This window comes from Cyprinodon variegatus, unplaced genomic scaffold, assembly GCF_000732505.1.
Source record: "Cyprinodon variegatus isolate N-32 unplaced genomic scaffold, C_variegatus-1.0 Scaffold115, whole genome shotgun sequence".
Taxonomy (NCBI): domain Eukaryota; kingdom Metazoa; phylum Chordata; class Actinopteri; order Cyprinodontiformes; family Cyprinodontidae; genus Cyprinodon; species Cyprinodon variegatus.
In genome coordinates this window covers 326,272-342,890 of record NW_015150568.1, presented here as the reverse complement: position 1 = coordinate 342,890, position 16,619 = coordinate 326,272, and the positions used below count along the sequence as shown (strand labels likewise).

At 37.6% G+C, this 16,619-nt stretch overlaps 1 protein-coding gene across 5 annotated transcripts in view; it reads right to left on the bottom strand.

Moving 5' to 3' along the window:
* Nucleotides 1–16,619, bottom strand: part of plce1 (phospholipase C epsilon 1) — a 115,038-nt gene that overhangs the window by 18,321 nt on the left and 80,098 nt on the right. For 3 of the 5 annotated variants that reach the window (XM_015375240.1, XM_015375242.1, XM_015375244.1), the window contains 23 exons: nt 13,166–13,311; nt 12,918–13,065; nt 12,708–12,818; nt 12,504–12,613; nt 12,309–12,425; nt 9,298–9,426; nt 9,072–9,208; nt 8,595–8,701; nt 8,396–8,520; nt 8,169–8,313; nt 6,817–6,981; nt 6,494–6,608; nt 6,191–6,350; nt 5,959–6,081; nt 3,890–4,026; nt 3,573–3,811; nt 3,412–3,473; nt 2,516–2,681; nt 2,306–2,413; nt 1,927–2,043; nt 853–1,011; nt 418–553; nt 141–182 (listed from right to left, as the gene is read on the bottom strand). In XM_015375240.1, coding sequence (XP_015230726.1) covers nt 141–182; nt 418–553; nt 853–1,011; nt 1,927–2,043; nt 2,306–2,413; nt 2,516–2,681; nt 3,412–3,473; nt 3,573–3,811; nt 3,890–4,026; nt 5,959–6,081; nt 6,191–6,350; nt 6,494–6,608; nt 6,817–6,981; nt 8,169–8,313; nt 8,396–8,520; nt 8,595–8,701; nt 9,072–9,208; nt 9,298–9,426; nt 12,309–12,425; nt 12,504–12,613; nt 12,708–12,818; nt 12,918–13,065; nt 13,166–13,311 — 3,004 coding nt within the window. The remainder of the gene's footprint in view (nt 1–140; nt 183–417; nt 554–852; nt 1,012–1,926; nt 2,044–2,305; nt 2,414–2,515; nt 2,682–3,411; nt 3,474–3,572; nt 3,812–3,889; nt 4,027–5,958; nt 6,082–6,190; nt 6,351–6,493; nt 6,609–6,816; nt 6,982–8,168; nt 8,314–8,395; nt 8,521–8,594; nt 8,702–9,071; nt 9,209–9,297; nt 9,427–12,308; nt 12,426–12,503; nt 12,614–12,707; nt 12,819–12,917; nt 13,066–13,165; nt 13,312–16,619) is intronic. The other 2 variants (XM_015375241.1, XM_015375243.1) reach the window with 1 other exon arrangement.

The window sequence follows — 16,619 nt, the reverse complement described above, 5'->3', positions numbered from 1 at the left end:
TCAGCAATTCTCTGTAATTTACAACAGATTATAGAATCTTTTGAAGGAGGAAACAAGCGTTTTGACCGAGAGCTATCTCCCACTGCACAACAATTACAGAAGAAACCCTACAGCCTAAAGAGGTGCATCAGGGCATTTACCTTCAAGGCCATATGAGGCAGTAGAGGCTGTAAGGACATCAGCTAAGAGGAAAAACAGCAAGAAAAGGGGAAAATGAAACGAAAACATATACGGCGTCAGCAAAACACACTCAGCTGTTAAAAAGAGGAAGAAGAGAATAAAGAAGTAAACAGAGGCTGAATCAAAGGGGACAACACCAACATGTTAAGTAAGGTTTTCAGGTTTGAGTGAACTGAAATCCCATGGGGCCTCTTTAATTGATTACAGCTTTAAAGTTAGTGTAATAGTTACCCTTACCATCTGATAGAGACTCATAATCATAGTCATATTCATCCTCATCTTCTTCCTCTTCCTCATTAGTGTGGTTGCTGGGGGAAGAAACTCCCGGGGATCCATTGCTTGCCTGGGCTTGCATGTGTGCCAGCTGGTGAGCCTATAAAAAAAGTACAAGGATAATGATCTGAGAAGAATCATCTATACCTCTCTGATTATTTTAAATTTTATGGTTGTTATCCGTAGAGATTGCAAAGGCTAAATGGCTGTTATTGCTGAATAGAAATAGTGCATACATTTCAGCACATTTGCATCTATTATTTATGTCCCACAGCACTTTAAATGATCAGCGCTGCTGAATATATAATAAACTAAAGCGATCCGGAGGTTTCTTGACGGAATCACTTTTAGGAAATATAAATTATGCAAACATGTAGGTGGGAGCTGTTTTATGCCAACCTTCTGTTTGAGGATGTCCACCGGCGCCTGATGGGCTTTGAGCTTCTTGTTCTTAAGGAGAATCTTCCCACGCAGCTGTAGGGGGGATGGCAGGTGAGGGTCATCGCTGAAGTCGCCCTCAAACAGGAAACGAGTCACAAGACGTTCCCCAAACACGCTCTAATGGAAAAAGACATTCAGATATGACAGATGACATCAGCATGATCTTTTCATACGAGAGGATTTGTCATGTGGAAGAGATGGAAGTGGGAAAAAAAGGGGTCTGAAGCTGAAGTAGAAAATGAAACTGAACCCTGCAAATAAAACAAACAAGACCATGGTGATGTAAGCTGCCGAGGGGCAAAGAGCTGTTTGAACTTGAAAGAGTTTAGTATATCAAGATGGCCAGAAGTGGGTCCCCAAGGAGGAGGAAATGATGTGAAGCTATTTTAGATGAAAGCATGAAGATTTTTTCATGTTTTTGTAGTCCCTCTTGGTGCGTGCATCAACTTCAGTGAAAAAATCTATCATAGAAAAGCAATTATGTAAAAAAGGAAGTAATGGAGATTCGTTTGAGAATTAGAGCAATTAGGATTGTGATTGGGAGTTTGTTGCCAAAAAAGTTTTTTTGTAGGTGATAAAAATATGTAAAATCTGACTAACAAAAATTGAGGGAAAAATATGAGAAAAATAAACTTTACCTAACTCTTCTGGATTGATATTTCACCAAGGGTTATAACTGACAGTGTTTATCAGAAAATTGGATACACTGATTTTTGGCATAAATTTGCAGGATTCAGCTTTGCATCATGTTTTTTTTTTTTTAAGGCAGTATAAGAGTTAATTAAACACACTTTTAAAAAAAAAAAAATAAGCTAACTGTGATTGTATCACATTTCTTTCTAAATAAATTAAATTTCTTACATTTGTTTACTGTTTAATCATTCCAGTCCTTGTATTAAAAAGGAATTGACCAAGATGGATATAGTTTATTGAAAATGATGTGTTGTGTTGTAACTTATCATAAATACCCATGAATCAAAATAAAATGTTGATGTGTTTAGATGTCAGAAATCCTGTTGCAATTCTTCATACCTTGAATATTTCAGCCATCTTGCGCTGCTGCAGAAGCGAGCAGTGGTTCTCTATGGACAATATGACCGGCATGTCAGAGTTGATAAATGCAGATCGATTTACTGCTTCCACCACATCCTGAGGGGTTAAAAGAGAAAAGGAGAAATTCTTACAGACAGTCCTTCACATAAAAAAAACTGTTCTTTTCTATTGGATCAACAATAACGTATGCTCATTGGTTACCTGTTAGTCAACCTAAATAGTCTTTTATAAAGTTTTATAAACAGAAACTCAGCACATTACTAAAAAATGTTGATCTGATCTAAAATCAGGCCTTTAAGTTCCAGAAAGCTGAAGGAAATCACCTTCTATGGGTCAAATAATCATAAATCTTTCAAACCTTAAAGGGAATTTTAGTTGTAAGTGTGTGTCCATGGTATATGACTGGCATGCCATCATCTCCATCCCAGCAATCTAACTCCACACTCCTGCAGCCTTGAAGCAGAACCTAAATATCAGAACATTCGTAAAAATGGATTCACCTGTAAAATATAATATCAAAATCTTGATATTCTGGTTTAAAATTTTACAACTTGAATGCACGTCTTACATGGCTATAAAGCTCAACAGAGGACTCCCCTTTGAGCTGATGACCAGTCAGGTAGGTGTTGTGAGAAGATTCAATGTAGTAATATGACAGCGGGTGATGCAGCTCGTCTGGATTCATCTGAGACTCCTCATTACGAGAAGCAAAGTTGTCTTTGTCCATAAGGAACCTGGTTCGCAGAGAGAAAACATCAAGTTTTGTATGGAGCAGGGACCCCCTAATTATCTATATATATTGTATGAAATTGTGTTATATCAATTTGGCCCTATAGTCACTCTATTAAAGATGAAATAATTTAATGTCATTAATGATTCGGATCATTAATGACTAAAAGACATCTGCCTCCATTTATCTGTTTACTGCAGTGTGTTGAAGTCATGTTAATGTGTATTTAAAGATATTTCAATTAGTGAAAAAAAATGCAGGGGGGGATTTTAAAAAAAAAATTCTAATCAACCAAAACTTTTGCGATTCCCATGCAGTACCTCTGTGGACCCCCTAGGGGTCGCGGACCCCCTGTTGAAGACCTCCGATCTAAATGTATTTTATGAAAATATTATAAAAACAAATAGCATAAGTATGAAGTGGAGGAGAGGGTTACATGTCTGTGCAGCTGGGTTTCCTCTGCAAAGAGATTAAACCCAATCAAATCGTACAAACAGCAGCTGCGAGGAGCAATTAGAATAGCTGTAACCACCATGTTTCATCATGGGGATTGTGATTTACCTTTTTTTGGTCATTAATATAAAATTCAAATAAAATAAATTGATGTTGGCACCTTTAGTTTTAAAGAAATGCAGAAAAGGGGAAAGGGTATGCCTAAATGCGGCCAATTTTAGGATAATGTATGGACTATATCTTTTATCAGGTTGAAGCCTAGTAAGTTCTCAGTGCAATACCTTGCAAAGCCTTCAAATGACATCCAACCCATCTGTCTCATGGTTAATGAGGGCTCAAACCTCTGCAAGAAAAAAACAATTGTTGATATACAGTATATTGTAGGTTAGGTTTAATCTATATTCTAAAAGTTGCTACTGTCCAGTTTTCTCCAGACCTTCACCTGTATAATGCTGAGGATCTCGTCATAGCTCATGTGCTGTCTTTGACAGTTCACCAAAAAGTCATTGAGCTGCGGTATGGCCAATCCTAAAACACCTAATGATGCATTCTCCACCCCTGTACCATTCGTCACAATGCTGGCTGCCGCAATTGCATCGGATATCTGCTTCTGGTTGTCTGACATTAGCTGCCTCGTCCGGATAAACAGGCCAAGATCAGATCCATTCCTGGTTAATAAGTCTGAAGAGTAGACAAAGTGATGAGAAACAACAGCAGGAAGAGGTTGATTGACTTTTTTTCCTTTTTTTTTTTTTTTACCCAGGTCAGGCTGAAGCCCCGTGTCTTTATCATCTATCCTGAGGTTGGTGTAAAGAGGGGAGGATTCCGGAGACGAGCGACTGCAGGGGACAGCGAAGGTGTCAAACAGTTCTTTTAGGTCCTTTCTGCTACGGATGCTGTTGAGGAACAAATCAGTGAATTTAGTCCAACTCTTCATTTAAACTGTAAAATCAGCTGAAGTTTCCATTAAGATAACAAAGCAAATTTAAATGACAAGAAGAGAACATGTCTAATCCAAAGTAGAGAGGTGTTTATTCCTTGTTTACTGAAAGGGCCATTAAACAGTAGCTATAAGTTAGAAACACGCTCAGCGGTCGTCTGGAACATGTCAAATAAGTTGCTTTGTGTTGGAGGTAAGTTCTTGATAAGTTACGCATAAGTTATGCACAAGTTGGTGGATAAGCTAGACACCACAACTTATGAGCACCTTACAATAAATGTATGTCAACGATCAAATAACTTGCCTACAACTTATGGCCCACGTATGAGCATACGTCAAGAAATTTTGTGCATGCTCAAAATTTCTCGACGATCTTGCCATATGCCGACATGTGCCAGTGTGGTTCGGCATGCTCATAACTTATACAAAACTGACCCATAATTTACCCAATGTATTCCAGCGTTTTTGCCAGATTTTCCATTCATCAGGAATACACTGGCTAAATTGTCAAGGTGTGAAAGGGGCTTTACCAGCAAAGAAACTGCCAAGGAACCATCATGGAAACAGGTGAATTTTTGAACTCCTACTACTGTAGGTTAAAAGGTTACAAAATGCATACATCCCACAAAGTTCTACTCAATCCACCACCAGAGATGGAATGTCTTACAGAGCTAAAAAACTACAAATATTTGGTTGTGACATAAACTAAGGCCAGGGAAGGAGAACATAAATCAGTGAAATACCAAATAGGCCCACATTAATTATGGAAGAGCTGCAGATGTCCGCAGTTTAGCTGGTATCATTTGTAACGGTGACAACTGCAAAAGTCTAAACTTGATGCATAAATAGAAAAAGAAAGCTGTGTTTGAAGTATGGATGTAATGAGACAAATATTGATTCATGCTATGCAGCTGATATAACCAATGTGAAGGAGACCAAAGCTGAACTTTCTGGCCTAGAAGAAAAACTATTTTTTAATAGATTTTCTTGGAGGATCAAAGAGACATAAGGACACCAATTAAAGCTGATTGGAAAATGGCGGTAAATAAATAGCAAAATCTTCTACAGGCTGAGATTTTTGTCAAGGTTCACAATTCAGCAGGAAAACAAAAACAAAATGCAATTCTGCAAAGTTTTGACTGGAGTTTTGAGTGGAGCTAAAAGCTTTTTTCCTTTTTTTATTTTAAGAGGAATTAATTTTTCCATTTTATAAAGGTGTATTACTATGTACTGGTCTTTTACAAAATGCAACAAAGACCAATGTGAGAAAGTTCAAGAATGACAGATATTAATATAATGTACTGTGGAACAGCGGACCCACCAAGAAAGCCTCAGACTTTAAAAGCGAATAAATTCAGAGAGTTTTCTGATCCCATCTATTTTATTTTTGTTTTATTTTTTACCCTGAGCCATGAAAATAGAAATGCTGCATTTTTTTTTTTTTTTGTCGTGACAGAAAGCACAATCTAAAAGGCAAGGCAGAAAATGAGAAAATACTTCACAATCCTTGAAATGTAGGAGGACTGTTACAAGAAATGCTTATCAGTGCACAGATTTTGTTCCTATTCACTGGATAGAGAAAAATTTAGACAAACCAAATAAATCAGAGACCAGAATCCTTTGAAAATTCCCTGAACATGATAACTATGAGGGGCATTTACTGTAGCACGCTGCTTTTATGAACATTTGATAAGAACACAACCATTACATAACAGGAGGGAGTTAGATACTCCTGTTAGCAGAGTTAAACTCAGGGTATAAATTCAGTAGTAGAACAGGACACAGCTGAATGCTGGTTATACTTTAAACCATTATGGAACAGTTAAATCTATGGAGTTAAAACTCCATATTTAAGAATAAAGGAAACCGCAGTCCTTGTCACAGATACCTGAATGACTTGAAGAGCTCAACGAATTCGATGAAGTTCATGGTGCTGTCAGAAATCATGAGATTCTGGAAGCCCCTGAAGCAGCCTTTACCTCGACCGTGCCATGATCTGCTGCTCCAGGCTCTGGAAGAAGAAAGAAAGATTGAGAACAAAAAAAAATGGGTTACAGACCAGGGCGATCTTTGTTTTTTTGTGTTTGTTTGTTATTGTGTTGGTTTTTTTTTTTTTTTACCCTGCTTGTGACTTAGAGGTCCCTGACATGATTGGAGATGATTGTGGACGGGAATGGTTGGACCCAGCCATGCTGGAGGAAGAGGACGATGAGGACGAAGAGGCTAGCAACCCAGAGCTCTTGTTGGATGACAGGGAAAAAGGTCCAGGGAAGTTGTCGTCTGTAAAGGTGATAACCAAATCTTCAACACATTCTTCCTTACCTTTTAATTTTTTAGTTTTATTTTGATTGAATCCTAGTTTAGAATTTTATCTGCTTTGAGCTTCTGTTTCTCTGAGTCCAAAGAGGTTTAAAAAGTCTTACCTGGATCTTCTTGGTCGATGCTGTCGGACTCAGGACCATTTCGATATAAACCCTCCTTACAACTTCGAGTCTTCCTGGATACCATCTCATCATCAGTGGCATCCCCACTGTCTCCCTGAAATATAAGGAGAAATTCAGAATTTATATTTATGTGCCATTGCAGCTATCTATAAGCCACATTGAATGTTATTAAAAAGCCAACAAAGCAATGTGTTCTTAGCCATCTGAACATAAAGTCACAGTTGGAATATAAGCACTACTGTAGCTGTATTGTCAAAGAAACACAGGAAAAAGGTCATAAATATAAAAATGTATGTACTGACCCTTACAAGAACCTTCTTTTTCCTCTTGGATTTCTCACTGATGCCCAGGGGACTGTTTTTCTGATTACTCTGTTTCTCTACAGCACCTGTGCCCATGTTCCACCTCCTCCCACCAAACAGCTCAATGGCCTGAGCTAATGTGGGGCCTTCATACCTGCCTTCCTCCTAAATATGCAGTAAGAAAAAAACTAAATTATATGTTGAAGTAGCATTAACATCAACCATTTAATAAAACATGAATTTAAAATTTTTGATACTCTATCATATGAAATATGACGAACACGCAGCAACATGTGATACTGAGTTTGTATAAAACAGAGCTAACACAAATGACAAGGATACAACACTCTGCATTAATAGCCTCGAACTTTTTCAAATTTTGCCAGTCAATCTTTTTATGGGTAATTTATGTAACTGATGAACATAGTGTTCCAAAATAGTGTCAAATAGTAAAGTAGACAATGATGCACAGTTTAACAGCCTTTTATTTACTAAATAGTTAAAATATTTGTTGTTCTTTCCTATTAAGCAATCAATACTTTATGAACAACATTTTTCTCTAAAACTATGTCTGGCCTAGAGAATTAAAGATTTTGAGTATTCATGTGTGTATATATATATATATATATATATATATATATATATATATATATATATATATCATCAGTTTGAATTCTGGCCTTTCTATACAAAGCCTCTTGTTTAAACTATGCAATTACATTTGCGGTTGTCTGATCAGGGCCATAGCGCTAGTAGGAAGGTTTCAAGGATTACCCTGTAGCTCCATCCATTTTTTCTTTCTTTCTTATTAGTTTCCCTGACCCAGAATTTGAGTGGTTTTCCACGCGTCGTCAAATGCATATGGTCCGATAAGTTTTCTTTTGGTTTAATTTAAATAGAGCACATCCTTTCCTATGTTTTGCAGCTTTCCATGGTCATCTTACAAAATCAGCTTTCTCCATGCTACTCCTCCATTAAGCCCAGAAACCCTGGGAATCTCTACAGCTCCTCCAGAGTTACAAAATACCTCATGGGGGCTTCTATCATTAATATTCTCCTTGCCCAGTTTGTAGGTTTAAAGTTTTTATTTGGAAGGTTTTCCAATGTTTTCCATATGGTTACCTTGCTTAAATTTCTTAACTTTAATTCTTTCCTGCCTTTCGATGTTAAAGTAAGAGGAAACTGATTGTGTTTAGGGGTCTCTAATTAAAGGGAGCAGTATTAAAAAGTTGCATCATCAGGAATATTGATTGTTTCCTTTAGCAGGATACTTATTTATCATTGAAACAGATAACTGAATTAGTAGTACATGTCGATCAGAATTATTCATAATATTGTAGTAGAAAATGTACCTGATACAAGCTAACGTACTGCCTCCTCAACCACTGCAATCTCTGGTCGGGAAACTTCTTCAGTTTCCTGGTTGCATCCACCAGCTCTGAGAGGCCCTTATGGAGCGTCTGTGCGGTATGTTTCGGTGCAACAAAGTGCAGTAGTCTGACAGCACAAGGTAGCAAATTGGTTTACATTTTAAATACAAAGCAGTGTTGCAGGATTCCGGTAGCAAACAGAGACAAACCTGTTGTCAGTGGTACTGAGACCATAGAGCAGAGTCAGAGCGTTCTCCTCCACGGTCATATGGCTCAGCTTGTTTTGCAAACACACAGCGTGAACGTCAACCCCCTGATGGCCCAGAAACACTGCCTGCAGATTCACATAAATACGATGAGTGTAATCCAAACACAAAACAAGCTCCCAAGAGAGTTTTATTAACAAACCTTCACCACTGTGAGGTCCAAGAGGCCTTCTGCTAACCCGGACATCACACTCTGCCCTAACCCGGGCGGCTGTTCTGTGGGGGAGGCTCCTCCACTTTGGGGTTTACCTGCCAAATATTTACAAAACGTTGGAAATTCAGTCGAAGACAGAAATGTAGGGATTCTCGGCACAGATGCAAACATTTACAACCGAGTTAAATGGTCTATGCTGTAAATTAAAGACACTTGGCAAACAAAATATAACTGAACAAATACAGACACCGTTTACAACATAATGGCACAGGAAATTACATTTTTTACAGTAGAAAGCTCCATATGAAATTAGTTTGAAGAGCGATAAAGAGAGATGAAGTGGAGATTTGATACGTGACTCATTGTACACTCAGAGCTACAATATCACCCTGAGTTAACCTTAACAGTGGAGGGTCCAACATCTAAAATATCACTGCTTCATTAGAAAACCTTGAAGATATCTACCCCAGATGAGTGTGGTGTTATCAGGCTGTAGACGCAGCAGACAGCGAGCTGTGAGATGGCTGTCCTGGTCATAATGAATGACTGTAGCACCCTGCAGCAGGAACTGGTGAACATCTGGTTGCAATGACAGTACATACCTAGAAAGAGAAAGACACACAAAAATAAAAAAAAAGATTTATGGTCTGCTGATGTGCAATACAGACTATATACTAGGATTATTTCTAACCAGGGAATGAGCTCCGTGCCGTGACTGAAAGCTTTGTGCGTCTCTTCAGTACCCTGAAACTCCACCTCCTTCATGACTGGTTCAGTGGACAAGTCACCATCCGAGTCTGACAAGTCTCCAACTGTGAATCTGTAGATAAACACAATTAGGATTTTTGATTACTGTGATGATCTCATCTTTTATCTTATCTTATCAGTGCAGGAAGTGGGAAACAGAAGGACTCTAACTAAATTAACATCTCTGTTGGATAATGTCTCCCAATACATGCATGAAGCTTTTACTGAACTGGAAAGGTCCTTCAGTGACAGACTGCTGCACCTTAAATGCACCAGGAAGCATTATCACAGATCCTTCCTCCCAGCAGCTGTAAACTGCTGTCATCTTTGCACATCTCTGGTGTTGCTGCTATATTTTTAAATATCCATTACTGTAAAAATGTCCACAGATGCACAGTATTTATATTGTAAAAACCCTGTACAAAACAGTATTTTTACAATATTTTATACACTTTAAGGTCTACATTTGTGTGACTACTTTTGCTATAATCTTTTGCTGCTGTAATGCCACAATTTTCTCATTGTGGGACAATAAATGGATTTTCTATTCTTTTGTATTTATCAATCATTCTAAACTCATTGAAGTAATTTAAAGCGGGGATATGAAGTGTCAACTGCTGGGCTGCTATCTGGACTGGACCTCAGCAGAGAGCTATGATCTGCCCGTCCTCAGTCGGACGAGAGGGGCTGGGGGCCGGTAAGGCAGGCGGGGGGTGAGCACAGGACCGCCTGTGTCCAGGCTTCCTTCACCGGGTCGGATTCGGTCACTCGGTCCCCTGTTAACTTCCTGCCCCTGTCCGCCGGGGTTTCCGGACCAGCCCGGGAGCCGACTGCTCGGTTCGAATGCCCGGTGTGTTTCGACAGCGTGCTGCACTGTAGCCCACCAAAATCCCGGATGATTTTGAAATTCCCCCCTGACATTTTTTTTAAGTATGAAAAGTAGGACATATCCAGGAAAAAGACGGTTGGTCACCCTACCATATCAACAATTTCGATATTTCACTGAGTGAGTGCTTATTGCTATGATGCGTTTTTGCTCAGCAGCTTTGCTTGTTGCAAACTAACCAATCAGCGCACAGCTCATCTAAATATTCATGAGCATAACATAAAAGGAAGAAAATCTGTCATCTCATTCTAGGGCTTTTAACTAGGCTTGCATTAGGGCTCATTGAACAGCAAATAGGCCATTTTCAGCCCAACCAATGTAACACACCCTATTCAGAGACCTTAAGGAACAGCACCAAATACCCTATATAATCATTCTATGACCCCTTTGAAGCTAACCCCTTTCTTCACATTTGGCTCTATAAATATATTTTGATTTGTGTGATCATTATCCCTGATCCTGGTTCTCCTCACATGAAAGTCCTCTCTCTTTTGCAACCTTCCTGGTAAAATAAATAAACATCTAATTAGCTACTAGCTAGAACAAAAGTGAATAAAAGAACTGTGTAAATTGCATAAATTTGAACACACTGTTTAAACTCCTGCAGCTAGTTGTTTAATAACAGCATAACAATAGATGACAATACATAGATTCTGCTTCTGGTGTTGTTCTAAATGATTGGTAACTATAATACAGGAGGGGGGAAGGAAGAGTTAGAAAAAAAAAAAAAAAAAACTGGGAGACAAAAATGTTCTGGCAGTTGCTTTATGTAAAAGAGTGAAAGAGAACCAGACCACAGGAAAAGAGGCAATAAACCGCTGTGACACTAAAGTCCAAACAGATGAAAACCATAAGGCGTATCGAAAAGAAGCAGTTTCTATTCTGCGCTGTAAAAATTAAGAGAGAGAAAAATCTTAAATTTATATTAATATATTATGTCAAAACTGTCTGAATCTGTTTTTTTTTTTTTGCTCTGAATTCCAGCTCTCATTATAAGCTACCTGCCTTCGGTGGCCTGATAAGTACCAGAGCTCTGTTCCTTCCTGTCCTGACAGGAAGCAAGCATGTTATCTTTTTTTCTTTGTGACACAGGGTTTCATGTGAGCTTGGTTTCATCTCAATAACAATCTGCAAATGTCTTCCTTTACAAACCCATTATCCTGCACCGCTGTTCATATTGAAAAAACAAAAAGAACAAAATCAGTGAGTGTGTTGAACATTTAGTTCAATTCAGTCCCAGAGAATAAACAAAAGGCCAAATAATTTAGCAAAGTAACAAAAATTAAAGACTTTAAATTCAAATTTAATACTTAACTTTTAAAGACTCACTAGGAATGTTGAAATCATGCTTTCACTTAATTAAAATGTGTTCAATACCAAAGTATGAGCTTTATTTAAACAAAAGCACAAAGAGCAAATATTTACCAGCCTCCAATAAAAGTAGCAGAAATTATTAAAAAACTAATTAAAAGTTATTAAACTCATATAATAAAAAAATTATTACACAGATTTCTAGTTTTTTTTATATATATTTCTATAAATGTTGTTTTTGTGTTAAAGATTTTTATGGAAACAACCAAAAAACCAAAACTAGGTTTTTAGTAATGATCCACATACAATAATCACTGGATTTGCCCTGGAATCACTGACGCTCTTAAGGCAAAAGGCAGAAAAGTTATTTCCCAAAATACCGCCTGCTAAAATGTTGTGTCCAAGAATCTAGATGGAAAGCCCAGTTGAAAAAGAAAACTATATAAAAAAAAGTGCAAATCACTCTTTGTGTAATGAATAAGTATAATAAGACAAGTATTAAAAAAATTTTTAATACTTGTTTTTTTTTTAAGTAGTCAAGTTTTTTTTTTAAAGTAGTCAAACAAATTGAGACTGGTCTGTACACAGTGTCTTTTTTTCAAAGACACCTTTGCAGAAAACAGTTAATATTCACATGAATCTATATACAAAATGCTAACAATTTATTACATCAGGCATCAGAAACTGCAAAGATAAGGAAAAAACCTTCGTGAAACAGAGAGCTAACTAAAATATAAGGAAAGGAAGGGGGGACTGACTGATTGCGGCAGCGGTCCCGTAAAGAGTTGCATCTGAGTGCGGGGGCTGGACCAGTTGAGGACGGACTTGTCGACGTTTCATCTGATTCTTCTGACTCCAGACTACGATTGCATGATCTGAGGAGAGGAAACAGAAAAAGTAACAAACAATCTTTTTTTCCTCTTTGGAAGCAGGATTAAACAGATGGGACTCACCTAATAATCTGCAGGATGTTGCTGACAGTTGCCTCTTTCTCTGGGATGTGCAGCCCATCCGGTCCGGAGCGGGACAGAAAATTTTGCTGCCCGCTGAAGTCAGACACAAACTGGAGAAGAAAATTAAACAGGGCATAAGGTGCATTGTCTCCTTCCATTGGATATTTGTTTCAATTTTTTTTGTATACATGATATCTGTTGTACCTCTATTGAGTCATCTGTGTTATCTGGAGATTGCTTCAGACTGATGATGCTGGCTGTGCTGTCTAATGCATCACTTAGCTCTTTTAGAAAAACCCCACAGAATGGTACCACCTATGAAAAATTAAAAGTGAGAGATTACAAATTGATTCTAGGTATATTTGCATCTGATCCCCCCAAACAGAAACCTCATCTGAACAAAATAAAGCTCACCTTGCAGCCTGGGATGTTGAGTGCTCGAGTTACGATCTTCTTGTACTCTGAAGAAGATTCATGTTGAGCCATGGCGTCCTTCAGACTTCTCATGGTCTCGATGTCTGACTGGTCCATAAACTGCCACATCTTCAACACTTTACGGGATCTGGGAGAGGTCATTTCAAATCAAAGCTAGCAAAACAAACATTTTAAAGGAATAAAACACTTAGGGATAACATCAGATAAGCTTGTTTGTTTCACTCAACCTTAGTCCGGCCAGGAACTCCATGACGCCGTTGTAGTTTCCCATATTCCAACAGCATTTGGCGACATGGACAAGGTAGGAAAAAACTTCTCTCTTCTCCTCCATGGACCCAGCTGTCAGGACTAACCACGTCACCCATGAACTCACCTGCAGGTTCACATTTTGAAATGTTAAAACTGAACAAACACGGCAGATTAAAATTATATTAATACCTATGTTAACTTTATGTTTTTTTTAACAATTTTTCAAATTTCTTTTCATATTGTTTGTGATTGAGCAAAAATAAAAACAACTGTTTATTATTCTGAAGTAGAGTGATGGAGACACATAGGGTCTGTGTCTACCCTCCTTCCTTCTGATATAACAAAATAAAATCAATATCTTTCAGAATGCTGAGGCCTAAGTAATTTAATATTGATTTAATAGCACTGCCTATTACCCTAAACACTGAATCCACAGTGAATCACGGTAGCGGCAGCATTGTGCTTTATAAAAGAACAGATAAGTTGATGGGAAGATTTATGGAGGTAAATAGAGAAACATATTTTAACAACATTTCTTAAAAACATGAGTGAGCTGGAGATTGTTGTGAATTGGTCTATTATTTTCCTTTTAAAAGGGCAAAACATTGTGCAGGAAAAAATATAACACAAAAGCCTTAAAACTATGATTGCAGCACAAGTTGGATTAACATTTGTAAATAAAATATTGAGGGGCACAAAATTAAATTTTTTAATTTTAAAATGTTATTGTTTGAAGAATAAAAGAAGCTAAATACAGTGGATTTTTATCTCTAAAATATGTTTAAAACTAGGGCTTGGTATTTTGGCCAAAGCCCTGAATCGATTCGATTTTGATTCATACAGTTCTAAATGGATTCAATCTGTTTTTACAATAATGAAAGTGGTTCTACTGTGTTTCAAAAAACTCATGTATTTTATTTTTTCCGGTCATATTAAACACCAAGTGCAAACTTGTAAAACAAAACTGTCTCAAAAGTGCAAACTTGTTTGTGAAAAGTGAAGCCTCACGAGCAAGCAGAAGTGACACAGCAGACATGTATGAGCTGCATTATCTTCACCGCAAAAACCATATTTGCAGCGTTATCTTTAACAACTATAGGGTGGTTGCTGGTCAGCCCCCATTTGTTAATGTCTTAAGTCTACCTATTGGCTATATTTGCAGCTCTCTGGCTTGAAGTAATCTTGGTGGTCTGTAGCACGTGATGCAAGGCGCCACTTATTATCAATGTATGTGAATATGAACGTCACGCGCGTCACTATAAAACTAATCGATCTCATTCCCTACAAAACGATTTAGCAAAAATGTGAAGGAATCGATCCAAAATTGATTAAATAGATTTTTTTTACCCAGCTCTATTTAAAACATGCATCATTTTCCTTCTACTTTTCAATATTAGCATTAATTTATGGTAGCCTTTCCCATGCAATCCGAATTTAATAAACTAAGATGTTTACAAAATATAAAAAAAGCTCTAAGTGCAAGGTACTGTAGATTTCAAACTAAACAGTAAAAAACATTTGGTCAAATGCGAATAAGCTGTGTGTCCGTCATCAAAAATATTGTACTTACTTTGGAGTTTTATCAATTAAACAATGGATCTTCAACTAATGTTAAGTGCTGCTCATTTAGAACCCATGATCAGGTTTCAATTGAAAACATTTTCCTGGTTAATTTATTTAAAAATGAGGTTTATATTTGCAGCTGCCTCGCTTTTGTTTCTTTGACTTAAGAAGAACACAGATTTTTTATTGTGTCTGGTCTTGATGGTGAGGATAAATTCTCGCCTGGAGATCTGAGACCAAACTTGCAGTGAATGTCTAGATCATTTCCCTGCAACACACACAAATATAAGACATGGAGGAGATCGGATGACCATCAGCTGTGCATGTACAAACACATGATGGGCGAATCCAGAAATGGATCAGGGTCACATTCTTTGAATTGGACACAAACCCCAGCAGTAAAGCTTCCTGCTCCCTTTTGCCTTTGTCCTCAAGCATTAGAGCCCCATTAATGCAGCCAAACACACACACACTTAAAAATCCCACAGTGAACCTCTAACCGTGTTACAGGTGGTAAAAACATCCCCTGGCCTAGAGATCTATCACTGGCTTATGTAATGATGTGTACAGTTAACCGCAGCAAAACTTCACACGGACTAAATAAAGCCACTAAAACACAAACCTACCCACCCACACAGACATGGGGGTCTACAAAAAAAGCAAAGTAGCTTTAAATACATTATTCTAACACGTTTTGTCCTTAAAGACAAAAAATACAAAATACATTTGACTTTCCTCCTAATTACTTGAGTTATTAGTTATTTTATTAGTTTTTTCAGTTGCAAAAAGATAACTAGTCTCTAATTTGTGAGAGTCAAAATATCAACCAAAGATAAGGAACTCTTCTCATTACAGGTATAAAACACCACTATACAAAGACTATTTTTTTATATTCCACTACGGCTGAAACAATTAATCATGATTATTCGATTATTGAAATAATCAAATAATTTATTATTCATTTAATGGAGTACAAAGACTTTAAAACGCGCCTTTAGCTGACAGAGCAACCCACTTAGAGTAGTAATTATACCATAATTGTAAAAAATATATATTTCAGCATTTTGCATTTAAGATAAAAAGAAATATATTTTTCGTCAATATGCTCTATACAGAGCAAGTGGAAAAGTTTTAGTTTGACCTGGTTTAATTCTATTGGTTTGCATGGATTCATTTTTTAAATCTAGATTAATCTCACTGTAATCTTAGAATTAATCTAGATTAAAATCACTAATCTGAATTCTGCCAAAGGCGTTCGTGATATGTGTGTGCTACTACCAGAAATTAAAAGGCTTACTTTTTTGTTTGCAAAATCACACATAATTTCTTCTTCTTACTTAAGATTTTGACAAAGTTATATACACTTATGTGGCTCATTTGTTACTGTATTTTTGCTGCAAAAAATTATTTCCCACTTCCAATTAAGGATGTCCCACTTTAACAATATAGCATCTCCAAGAGTCTGACGCACACACGTCGCCTCAACCAACTTCTCATCTTTCGCGGCTTTTCCGTGGCTTGCTGTTCATGTATTCTCCTCATGATTGTTCGCCTCGCAGGTAGTCTGTAAGATGGGTCACCTGTGGCCGCCTGAAGAAGGAGCTTGAGCGCAGCTTGTGGCTATCCACCGAGTGAGGAGATTGGTCAACTTGGCTAATAGAGCTGTGCTTATAGCTGCATCCATGTCAGCAATAATAACTGGTTATTACAATGTGGTAATTTCACAGTACGCCTACACAGGTTGGAAGACTGATTCGTTCTCGCCCCCAGGTATTAGGGATGGGACGATTTATGAAAACTGTCCGAACCATTCGGTTCGACTGCCTCGGTTCGGTTTGCGTGTGTTTCGTTCGGTTCATGCGCTGCTCA